Here is a 13,298-nt window from a genome sequence, read left to right as displayed (position 1 = left end):
TACATTCCAATGTAGCTGTGGATAAAAGTTAATTGTAGTGGATACGAAGAACCCTAGTTTATTCATCAGTTGTCCCTACTTGTATTTTTAAATGCTCACTGAATGAGGGAAAGGCAGGAAAACTGGTATGTGGTTATGTAAACAGAGATCTGATTCTCATGATCTTTGGCTGTACCGTCTTCAGTTGTGTCTGTGAGCTGTGCCCTTGGTAACATTATGGGCAATGTAGCAGGAGATAGCAATGTGCAAGATCTGCTGGATTTCACTGCTGTTAGAGGGTGAAAGCTTCCAAAAATTATCTCCCTTTCATTTGGACTGTATCTTCACTATGTGTGAGATGAGATGCTGGCCAGTATCTCCAGGTTGAATTCTCAATTCAACATCAGAAAAGAAGTCCTCAAATTGCATAGAATATACATACATAAAGAAGGTAGGAGAAGATTAATGATGAATTAGTAATAAATAGTACAATGTTGTAAATGGTAGTAATTACATCTAGTAATAGCATTTGTATACAGTAATGCCAAATTATCTTGCAAAAGAAAACATTTCCACAAAAGTACACAAGTAATACTGATTATCTCTGTATCAAAGTAGGGTTTTAACACTGTGTTTCTATAGCTTTTTTTTAAAGAAAAACACCTTCAAGAACTTTTATCACAGTGGCAAAACTTTCTTTTGTTTCAGTAGCATGGAATTTTCTTGCAAATTTTTTTTAATTCCCCAACGCGGCTGATTTTTTAAAATTAAAATATTCTGAAAGCAGCAAACAATACATCTACTTCAGAATGTTAACCATAATCAGCCATAACAGAACAGGACATAATCAGCCTAAAGTAGCAAAAGTTCCAGAAAATCAAAAAATGAGAAGACATGCAAAATTAATTAGTTCTTGCTATGTTGGTCTGGTGTAACTTTAATGAAAACAGATTATTTTTTAAATTATGTTATTCTCTGCATCCACAGTGATAGTGAAAACAAAAATATTTTTCTTTCAGGGCTATCAGATATGTTGAATGATTTTACAATTTTTGTAAATACTCATAAAACAGATCTCTATCAGACAGATGATATTCTGAACCAAACTATTTCAAGTTCTGGATTAATATGGTTATATCGTGCAACAACAATTAAAAAAAAATCGATATGAATTACTATTTGAATTACTTTGACTCTAATTCTATGATTCTATGACTATAACTATTCCCCACTTGGACAGATGTCTTGCTTAGCAGAGAGGCCAAATAGAGCTTTGAAATCAGTGGGTTAAGGTTGGAGTTTTTCTTATTATTTTACATTAAAGCCAAGGCCAAATACATTTTTATGAAAGTCTGTGGCATTTTTCTGTAGGTTGATACCCTGTCTCTTTTTGCCAGTTGAAATGGCAAGAGTGGGAAGTTACTTATAGCATATTTACTGAACGATGGATGCAATTCCTTCGTTGTGTTCTCTGTTTTCCTCCCTTTTTGTATATTTGTCATACTTTTTTTAAAAAAACTTGGTAGAGTTCTTTTAGAAAGAATGGGAAATCAATTTGCATACAATCTCTTCTCTTGAATGTAGGATTTCTCCAAAAGGGATAATACCTACCTTATTTTATTGACTTAATATGCTGTAATTTAGTGATGTGGTAGATGTGGCAAAATGGTATAGTTGTCAAGAGGTTGCTTGGCCACAGCGACATCGATTTAAATGGATCAAACAAGTAAGATCAAAATCTCACCACTCTGCTTTGAGCAGGGAAGGTTGGACTAGACAGTCTGCAGAGTTCCCTTCCAGCCTCACCTGTGCTGTGAACTGGGAATAATGCAGTTCGGAGATCAATGTCACTTTATTTGTGAATTTTTTTGGTCTGAAGTGTATTAATTTTGTATTTTTTATACACTACAATATGTTCCAAAGAACAAGCATAAGGAGAATGCTTTTTGAAATTTGGAAAGCCTTTTTCGCTTGTGGTTCACTCAGCTTGGCTATTTGTATCAATATGAATCATATGCGAATAGGATCATCCTTACTTAATGTTTAACATCCAGTTTGCAGAACTGAAAATGACAGTGGAAAAACACATCTCTGAAGTTTCTGCAGAGATTTTGGTCATGAAAAGAGGAACTTTAGGGGAGGACTGCAGGATTTCTTCTTCATTTTAGTTCTTTATTTTTTAAACTAGTTGTCTGAATGCCTTTGGATATACTTTCTTTTTCAGGGCCAAGCAATATGAGGAAATTAAAAAATTATGTAATGTGTGGTAGAACTAACGTGTTTCAAGAAAACAGTTATATGGGCTGCATAAAGCCTTTCTGAAAATAGTAAAGTGAAAACAATACATATTAAAAATACAGACTTGATACTAATTTTTGCAGCCTTATGTTTTAGTTTTTTGAAGTACATTAAGCTGCTTTGAAAGAAAAAAATATTTCATACATTCAAAGATAAAAATGTATAATATACAAGTCAGTTAATTCCAAATACTCTAATACCTCTTTGGTTTTTTTCATATAAATTTAATTATCAGTGCATAATATTTGTGAAACTAAACTATTAAAATTTCAAGTTGTGATTGAAGTCTACTTTATATCCAGGACAGATACTTTTCTCAAAATTCTACCTTAGCTTATTAAGTGACCTTTTATAACAAAGTAAGTTTTGTAATTTAAAGATTAAAAGACATAACAAATCTGCCTATCCCCAAAAGTATTATTCTTCTATGCCAAAATTTGTGTATGCAAATATTATGAAACTTTTTTACTCATCTGATTGTTTCCTATGCATATCTTTTCTTCCTGCCCCTGTATTCACTATTTCAGTAACACTTCTCTTTTTCTGTTCTGTACCCACACTTTCCATGTTTTTCCTCTATTGTGTGTTTCTCCACCAGTACTGGTCTCCTTTTTCTCCCTCTCTCAGATGGACTGCTGCTGGTGAAGATAATAACCTTGTAAGAAATACTCTGCTAAGGCAAACCAATGGTCCATATTGCCCAGCAGTCGATCTCTGGCAGTGGCAGTAGAATAAGTCATTTAGGGAGAGTAATAAGTTAGGTCACTTTCGCAATCCATTCCCTTTCTAATCTCCCATCATTGACCATCTTTGGATTGGAGATGTCAGAGAGTGTATTCCTAGCCAGTCCTTTTAGAATCCATTTATCAATAATGTCCATGAATTTGTCTAATGCCTTTTTGAACCTGCTGATACTGTCAGCCTTCACAGCCTCCTATGGTGGCAAGTTTCAGAAGTTCTCTACCTGTTGTGTAAAGAAGTATTTTCGTTTTTTCTCTTTTAAACTAATATTTCACTTGTTTTGAGTGGCTCTGTGGTTTTGCTGAGTAACAATTCCATATTCAGCTTACCGACTCTCTTGATTCTGTAAATCTCAGTCATATCGACCCAGAGCCTTTGTCTCTCCAAACTGAAGTTGCAGCACTTTTACTCTTTCCAGGTAAGGCTTGTGTCCATCACCTTGAGCATTAGTAGCCTTCGCTGTATCAGCTCTGACTTGACTACATCTTCGGATGTGGAGGCTAGAGCTGCATACGATACTCAAGTAATGGGTTCATGGACGTTTATATAGCAGCAGAATGTTGCCCTCTGAGTTACTCTCTGTACTCTTCCTGGTGATGTCCAACATTACCTGGCTGTTTGAGTTCTTGCTGCACATTACCAAAGACTTCAGAGGAATGCCAACCATGCCCACAGTTTCACTTTCCTTAGTTGTAAATGCTAGTTCCAGATTCAGCATTGTGTAAGCCTAGTTAAGATTCTTTTTTTTTTCCCCTAGTCTGTCCACACTGAAGCTTGTTTATCACCTTTTTGCCCACTTGTTCAGGCTAATGAGGTCTTTCGGGAGTTGGTCGCCATCGGTACTGAATTTCGCAGTCCAAAGGAGCTTGCTATCAGCTACAAACTTGGAGATTTCAGTGTTCACTGCCTTTTATAGATCATTAAATATGATGGATAAAATTGATCCCAGCACTCATCCATCTGAGTTTTGTCCATCGTAAAAATCCATGGAACCCTATCCGTTGTTTTCTGTTATTTAACCAGCTTTCAGTCCACAAAAAAAACCCCCCTTTTTTTCAGTCCTGTGACAACTTTTGTTTCTTTAATAACATTGCTGTGGAATGTTATTGGAAAACTTTTGGAAAACTTACATATATTCATATCCCCTTTATTTACATGCATGCTGACAGCTTCATAGAATTAGAGAAAACTAGTCAAACAGGATTTCCCATTGTAGAAACTCTGCTGGCTTCTGCAGATGATCTTTATACGTGTACTCAGGTAGTCTTTATTTTACCATCTTGCCAGGGACAGAAATCAGGCTTCCCAGTCTGTAGATCCAGAGTATCTTTTATAGATGGCTTTTTTCATACGACTGTTTCTAGCTTTACACAAAGTAAAAGAATTATCTATGAATATCTAAGAAATAAAAAAAATGGTAGTTTTTAGAATGTGCTCTGAATGTGCTCAGAAGCTCTGGCTCCTAGTGTAGGGTAAGAGCTAAATGAAATCCATGGCTTAGGTTTGAAATTTTCAAACATTTTAGCTCAGCTTGGATTTTTTAAAAACGTATTGCTTTGAAAAATGAAAATTGAAGTAATAAAAATTTAATAAAAAATGGATCCCTCCTGTATCGTTTTTGTAGGTTGGCAGCCTACTGATATCTTGTACTCTTTCTGTCTTTCCTTACCAGGGAGCAGTCTTGCCAATCAGAGATTCCAGGCACAGAATCCTATAAGTGAGGGATGTTGTGGTCTTATAGCCATGTAATGCATGGCAGCTCATCTTTATAAGCACACATTTTCACCACTACAGCCTCGAAGAAACCTACAATCAAAGCTGTAATCGTTGACATTTTTTAAATTTTCTACATAGCTGAGAAAGAGGCTTTTTAGGTTTCAGTTAACACTTCATCCTCTCTTCTGTAAACCCATAAATTACTTCAGTGAGACTTTTGCTTGTGGCATGTTGGTCACAATTTGGAAATAGACTCTACATCCTGAGTCACGGGCTTGGACTACATAGTTCAAGTTTAACAAATAGACATCTTCTCAAAAATTATTTACCTAAGCAAATCAGTTTTGCTGTCAGATGTTACAGAAAACAGAGTATCTGTTAAAATATTAGTTTAAAAGTAATGAAATTTATGTTTATGCAAATTAGCAGGAACAGTTTTTACTATAAACCCTATTACTGAATTGATACAGTTTAAAATTGAGTTTAGTCGTGTATTTGGGGGAGTTATTTAGAGAATATAAAAATAACTTTGAAAAAATATGTCTTTGCAGTCTAATATAAACTGCCATAGAACAAAAGAAAAACTCCTATACTGAAAAATTGCATTATACACCATATGACCAATTATACTGGATATTGCATATTATTAATAGTGCAATTTTCTTTTTCCAGCTAATGAAATGTATCAACATATCTTAGACAGTAAGAGATTGTTGTTATGTTCTGTACAGCATATTAAAATATTCATTGGTAGAATACTGGCAAGCTCAAATAATCAATTTCCTATATTCATTAGGTAAATTAGTTCTGTAAAGATTCCTTTAATGATATATACATGCAATTCACCATAAAAATATTTGCTTAAAATTATTTAAAAGAGAATAACAAAGCTGAACAAAGATTTGTGCTGAAGTTGTAGCTGCATTTGTAATTGTTCTGTTTCAAATAAATTATTTCACATATTGCACATAAACTGCATGTCCTGGGGAGCACAGACTGCCTCTAGAGACAGCATGCCAAAAAACGAGACATAAAAGAAAGCTGGATAATGTGGAGAAAAGCAGTCCTGGCTCCATCTGCTGTCTGCTTTTTCTCTCCTTGTTTTCTTTTTTTTTTTTTTTTTTTTTTAGGTCACCTTCTTTCATAGGGCATTCAGGGTAGAATCATAGAATGGTTAGAGTTGGAAGGGGCCTTCAAAGGTCATCTAGTCCATCCCCCTGCAAGGAGCAGGGACATCCCCTACTAGATCAGGTTGCTCAGAGCCTCCTTCAGCCTGGGCAGCCTAGGTAGGTAGGTCCTATATTTCTTTGTACACAGACTGATGGTTTAGGATACTTTTTTTTCTGCTTTTGCCTGCTATTGAGATACTTTAATTTGGGCAGGGGGGGGAAATCTACTTTGTTTTATGCTCACCATTGATAGTTTTGTTCTATATTGTTCCTGCTAGACACAGCTCAGATTAAGTAAGAACATACTTTTTTTTTTGTCACCCTAGGATCAAGTTCATTTTTTGGCCTTCTCTTGTTCATGTTATTAGTAAATGCTGTCAGGAAGCTCAGGCACAGTTCTAGAATTATTACTGTTCTTACACATATGCTCACAGTAGCTTTATCATAATTGAAAAATCTACTTCAAGTGCTAGCTTTTCATGTCCATTTTTCGCACAGCCCATGGAAACAGATGGTTTGTTGGACCATGGCCGAGGAGAAAAGGCTGGGGGTCTGAAGTGTTAACAGTTTGTCCCTGTTTTTCTGTTGAACAGGCTTGATCTTCAGAATCGCTTCTGAGGCTGCTCTAATTCATGCCAAAATCTCAATCATAAAGACATCTTTTTCTGCCTTGACTGTGTATAGTATAGCTTGGCTCTCCTTCCAAACTTGTTTTGTCCTTTATTTAGAGTCCTAATAAATATAAATATTTACTTGAAAATTGTAATTGACTTGGAGGTTCAATAGACTTCAACAATATTTTTTATTCGACAAATGGCAGAATTTTGCATTCACAAGAACTTCCTGATTGGAATCAGTGTAAATACTCAATTTTGGAAAATGGCTGCAAAATAGAAATAACACATTTGAGTCAATCCTAGAGTTCAGGAATTTTTCCTTAACTGATCCTGAAAAGATGCACATCATTGTGCCTCTAAAATATAGTTCTGTCTCAATAACAGGACCCAATTAAAATTTCCAAATGAAAAGTCTGACTGTAAATTGCAGAAATACTGAAAATACAAAGATGATGCTAAATACATAGGCCAGAACACAAATAAGTCTTTAAAAATACTGATCTTCGCGTTCTGAGATCTGAAAACCAATACTGTAAGCTCCAGTCAGAGCTAAACATCAGAAAAACTTATTGTGACTGAAATTGCTAGAAATTAAAACTGTATTATAGAGAAGATTTTTTAAAAATTAATAATTGAAAAAATCCTGTGTGGAATGTAAGTTTTTTCAGATAGGGAAGAACATTTATTCACAAGAATGCAGAAATCTCAAATATAATAGAAAATAGTAAGGCAGTTAGGCAAAACATTAATCACACTAGAAAATACTACAATTCATAATTCCTGATGTTTTTGTGACGTGAGAGGTAAAAGCATTTTTGCAGTATGTAAGTCTAGTTCCTACTTAAATGTCAAATGTAATTTTTTTTTTATTCCAAGTCATCCTACCACTTGAGAAGATGAGAAGGTTAAAAAAACCCCACAAAGTAAACCAAACTAGAAACAGAGTTGTGGAGATCTTTGATAAATGTCTACATTAACATAAAAAGTGAGTTACTTTTCTACAGCTTATTGAAGTAGTGCATGTTTCTGGATTTTTGCAGTCTAGAAACTAATAATTACACATATTTTTAAAAGATAGCCCTTATCAGCAATAATTAAGATAAAAGATGAGTAAGATTTCTTTTAAGAAATGTTTATTTGCTGAAAACCATACATTTGGTTGTTCCCAAACTACTTGTGATTATCAGTTTGAGTGTTTCCAGCTGTAATGAGAGTTGGAGTGATACAGCTGCTTTTACTCAACAGGTCTGCAATTAAGGAATCCCTTTTGTTGAAGTTGTTCCATAGGGACTGCTAAATGCTTCAGCAGACACAGTTCATGAACAAGATAATTTCAAGGAAGAAAAAAATGTCTTAAGAAGTTAAATTTAATTCGGTTCAAAGCGCTTTCTCTCCAATCTCAACCATATGCTAAAAAAAGAGTAAATCCTAGAGTTCAATATATCGAATAGTATAAAATATTATTATTATTGTTATACTGAAAAAAAGATATTATTTGCTACCCAATTTTAAGTAAGCAGTCACACACATAAAATTAATTCCAATTCATTTTCCTGCATAGTTGTATAGTCTAGTCTAGCTATTTTCAATCTTCTTCTTATGTTGGAGTTTTCTCTCATCAAGTTCTTCCTTATAAGAATCAGGCGGGACATATTGGCCATAATCTCCAGGTTAACATAACTTAAAATGTTATTTGAGGCAGTCCTCAAATTCAAGGATGTGTTGCATCATGCTCAGTTCATTTATTCCCCAAGGTATCTCTGCAAAAATTAGAATTAAAAGCATAGTATTGTAAATAAAGATTAAGAAAGGATGAGTGGTTCAGTTGCTCATTTTGAGAACATCTTCTCTAGCATCTTTGTTTTTTAAATTGATACTAAGGATTTTTACCTCATACACTCAATTCAGTTTATTGGTTTATTGAATCTCTTACCCTGGACATGTTCCATTTCTTTCTCCTGAAGCGTTTCTGTTGAGGCTGAGGTTATTTGTGACAGTGTTTTAAAAGCCTATTATGTGCCTTTTCTTTTTCAATTTGCAGTTCAGCTGCCTTGCATATTGAGGTTATCTTTCAGTATATCATATAAGCAATATATACCAGTTGTGTATTGGCGTATACTTTGCCATCTACTTTTTCCAACAAAGCCATTTAAAACATTACTGAGTAAAGAGCGTATCTAGAAAGTGGCATGAGTAAAAGTCACCTCTGTATTCAAAATACTGTATCTTTGTAAATACTTTTCTTGAAATGTATTGCAAATGCTACAACATGTGGCAAAATATAGATTATCTTCCTATATGCATAACATAAAACATACATGCTATTATCTGTGGTTACAGTTCAATCACTTTGATAATTTGTTCTGTTTCAGACGGTTCGCCATGGTTTTCCTTATCTACCCACTGCCTTAGCTTTTGACCCAGTTCAGAAAATTCTGGCAATTGGAACAAGAACAGGAGCCATACGAATGTATCCTTTCTCATTCAGAATTTACACCATTTCTATGTATTTGTAATACAGTTATATTCATCATCTTCTACAAGCGCTGAGGTAAGGTTACAGTTTATGTTGCTATATTCTATTTAGCACTTAATTGTGCTTTACTAGGTAGAGTTGAAAAGGATGTGCTGTTGAGGAATTACCATTAGGTCCTTAAGATGTCCAAATAAATATTTTAATTGAGTTTTTGGCATATGGTTTCAGTATATATTGGTTAATACAAAGCCAATTTAATTTTTGTTTTTCAGCATGAAGAGTAGACACTTTTCAGTATGTAAAGGTAGACTACAAAGTGGTAATAAGCAAGTTGTGAATGTTGTGCTAACAATAAATAAATTAATTGCCACAATGCAGCTAGCCAACTGGAGACATCTTTACTATAGATACCTATATATGAGATATTGTTTAGACTCTTCCAAGTGAATGGTGGGAGATAAGTGATTTTAGGGCAAAATTCCTGGAGGAGAAGATGAAACATTCTGTAAGTGCCTGTTTCTCTTCATTCATTATAAAGGTACATCAGTGCCAGCACTTTATTTATATTTTTATACAGTAGAAATTTTAAGTTAGAAATCTACACAGAATAAATTGAATATAAGTGTAGTGAAATTTTGAAAACTTTGATTTAAAAAAAAAATCTGAGGGGAATATTTAAATGTGATATATTTTAAAACATTTCTGTGCATAATTTCTTAGTTTGTCATGGTTCAAATATATTCCAATTTAGTGAAAATACATATAAAGTAAGGAAAAAAAGAAGAAAGAATGTTACAGCAAGGATTAAAAGTTCCAGGATACAGAAGTAATAAACCAATATTTTTTACAACTTTCTTGTAGCTAAATAAATTCTAGGTTGAAAGTAAGGGACAATGCTGTATAAAATGCCAATTCCTACCAGGGAATTTTACTTTTTTTTTTTTTTAAGAGATGTCAGCACAAACAGAAATGCTTCTCAGCTTAGGCACACTGAGCGTGGTTTGCTTAATAGAGCACTGAGTTAATGGGAGCTGTGCTTTGAAAACATAGGGTGCCATAAAAGGAATTACTTGCTTATTTGTTTTAATGAAGGCTTCTCCACTTGGCTCTCAAAGGTTCACAAAAGATATTATGTAAAAAGCCTGGTTGTAGACTAAGAACTTTGCATTTGTACATGAGACTGAACAGTAATCAGTGCAATGGGGCCTGGGACCACACACTGAACACCACTCATTTAAGCCAATATCTTCTGAAACCATTTCTATTGTTGAAATAAGGCAGTAAAATGCAAGTCAAGATATAACAGAGCTAGTACTACATCTGAAAAATACAATTCATAATGGAATTTTTTTAAGTAAACTGAAAACAGTATAGATTTTAATGGCTCAGAGTCTTCCAAAGTACCCTGTACAAATGCTTTGTAACAGCCACACAATTTCATTCCACTGTGAATGGTAACACAGCAGAATAGATTGCAGATAGAAAGAATTTGTTCCACACATATAGTGTTTGGCTCGTGCTTCTAAACAGTACTGTGGATGGAGCGAAAGGACAGACTATTTGGCTAGCATCAGAAAAATGCACCCAATTATTTATTTGTTTGTTTATTGGTAACACCAAAAGAGCCTAGTTTGGATTAGACTGTTGTGCTGGGCAATACAAAGGCATAGCAAGACAGAATTTATGTTTAATATTTATGTAATGATGTAGAACAAGTTTTCCTGTGAGCAATGTGAGTCACATAACAGTACTGTTGCCTCCCTGTCTTTCTAGAAGATTCGCAAAGTATTGGTATTTCTATTGGTCACAAGTTGACAGGTCTCAAAAGACAAGCTATTTCCAAAGAAAATGAAGCGTGTACCTCTGTGTTGGGAATTAAGGTTTAACATCATACCTTCAGGTGATCATTTCAAATGATCCAGCAGCAGTACTGAAATTGACTGTGCTACATTGGCCTGGAATAGAGTATATTATTCATAAGTTGCTATTAGAGTACAGACATAAATGAAAGTTCATTTTCGTATGAAAGTCAATTTGTCTTCTAGATTTCCTTTCAGGCTGTTTTAGATGCAACTGCTGTAGCTTCTAAAGCCATGGGAATTGCTGTTGCTATGCTCTACTGATCCTAGCAGTCTCTGAGGGATTCTCAAGGAACTTCAAACAACAATATAGGTTTTACCTACACTGATGACAGCTGGGTAGTGGATCCTTATAGGGACAGCTATGCTGCAGCCCTAGAACAAGAGTGTGCTGCGAATCATCAATGAAAGAGTATCTATTACCAGCACAAGCTAAGAAAATCTGCAAATAAAGGGCACTCTTGAAACAATTGCTATGCCATCTGGTCATTCTTCTCCTTTATCCTAAACACAGCAAATGTTTTTCCCCTTCTGAAGACTTTTTTCCTATTTGAAGCCTCTTCTCAGCTCCCATACCTTTGATCATTGCTCAGATCACTGCTTGATACCACTCTACCTGGACTATCCTTGCTTCAGGCAAACACATCCAGATTAAGAGAGGCTATGAAATTGAATTCCTTTTCTTATCATCTCCATATCCTTCTTCTCTAGTCCCAGTCTGGACAACCTTCTGACATTACACACAATAAAATGAAGTGTGCAGTCTCTGGTTCCTATCAGAGAAGGTTCTGTGTCACCATACAAGAGAGTGAGAAATTAGGAAACTTGGTCAGAGTTAAGTCAAGTCTCTTCCTCATTTCAGAGGAAAAAGAGGACTATGGGGGTTTGTCACATTCATGTTCTGAATAGATTAGAATCAGTGTTGTTAGCGATGATTATTCAAGTTATTCAGCTCACAAATAGTTGTTAAAATTCATTATAGGTACTTTCTTGAGTCACTGAGCCCTTTCCTTTGGACTTTTTCCATCACATCAAAGATGTGCTTAGCCACTACGGCCACCTACTTCAAACATGTAGAATAGAGCATCTACATATTTTTGTATTGAGCTGCTGATTGTTTGGTGGTCAGCTTCAGTAAGAAATTCTGTATGAGACTGAGTGGTGTATGCAACTCTGAGATAAGCTTATCTGTCATCAAACAGGCTTAAATTAGTCATATGTCTTTGGACATGTTTTAGTGTTGTGTGTTGTTGTCATTGATACATAGCCTTGATACTTACGGGCCACATGTTGTCATGGATGCAGGTTATGGTGCATACAAATCTTTATTTTGACTCTTGCTTGAGCAGGAAAGTAAGCCATCCACAATACATGCAAGGCCTTTGTAATAGACATAACTGCTTGCTGTATTCCAATGTTATCAGACAATATAGTAGCCATTTTATACCTAAGCAAACAAAATTATTCTGACTCACTAGCACGTGAAAGTGAAGGTGTTGCTGTGCCTCCACCTTTCACTTAGCTGCACAGTCCTGACACTTTCCTTGCTCTGACTCGGGTGCTCATCAGATCTTTCTGTAAGCAATGCAATTCACTAACCTGGCAAAATACTAGTTCTTTTTTGCTGTGTTACTTTTCTGCCAAATTAGTGAACTGAATTATCTGGTGCTTACCTCTGGTGCTCGTCAAAATGGTGCATAAGGAGGCTGAAAGGAGTGCATAGTTGGGACTGCACAGAGAGGGAGATAGAGGAGAAATAGAAATTTTAGAAGAAGGAGGAGGTTATTAGATTGACTTGTCTAACTATGTGAAATTGCATCACAGAAATCCAGCTATGGTAGAATGCAGTTGTCTACGAATTTTGCTAGAAAATGTAGAAATACCCTTTCAATTTTGAGTAGTATGGAAGATAGCCGATCTTTTGCATACATTTAAAAAAATCTTCACATAAAGCCATTTGCAAATCACAAAAAAATTCTACAGGCTCTGCTCAAGAGAGATTCTGCTTTTGGATCATATTTGGAATAATTTTTCTGGCCTGTTTTATGTGTTTCTTCCCATGCTTGGATAGCAAGGGTGATTTTAGGATGCAAATACCGTACAGCAATACTTATCTTAATAGGTACATTTTGTGAAAAACAAAACATGACTTCAAGAGGGCCAGTAGCATCCTGGCTTGTATCAGAAATAGTGTGGCCAGCAGGACTAGGGAAGTGATCATCCCTTTGTACTTGGCATTGGTGAGACTGTACTTCAAATACTGTGTCAGTTTTGGGACCCTTACTACAAGACAGACATTGAGGTGCTAGACCATGTCCAAAGAAGGGCAACAAAGCTGCTGAAGGATCTAGAGAACAAGAGAGGCTGAGGGAACTCAAGTTCTTTAGTCTGGAGAAGAGGAGTCTGAGGGGAGATGTCATTGCTGTCTACAGCTACCTGAAAG

General features: G+C 35.3%; 1 protein-coding gene across 2 annotated transcripts in view; it reads left to right on the top strand.

The window, feature by feature from the left end:
• Positions 1–13,298, top strand: part of STXBP5L (syntaxin binding protein 5L) — a 202,723-nt gene that overhangs the window by 8,956 nt on the left and 180,469 nt on the right. For both annotated transcript variants that reach the window (XM_086760830.1, XM_086760821.1), the window contains exon 2: positions 8,893–8,990. In XM_086760830.1, the coding sequence (XP_086616956.1) occupies positions 8,893–8,990 (98 nt within the window). The remainder of the gene's footprint in view (positions 1–8,892; positions 8,991–13,298) is intronic.

Source organism: Chlamydotis macqueenii, chromosome 1 (assembly GCF_036417535.1).
Source record: "Chlamydotis macqueenii isolate bChlMac1 chromosome 1, bChlMac1.mat, whole genome shotgun sequence".
NCBI classification, from domain to species: domain Eukaryota; kingdom Metazoa; phylum Chordata; class Aves; order Otidiformes; family Otididae; genus Chlamydotis; species Chlamydotis macqueenii.
Note: the sequence above shows the minus strand (reverse complement) of the source record. Positions and strands in the feature narration are given on the sequence as shown.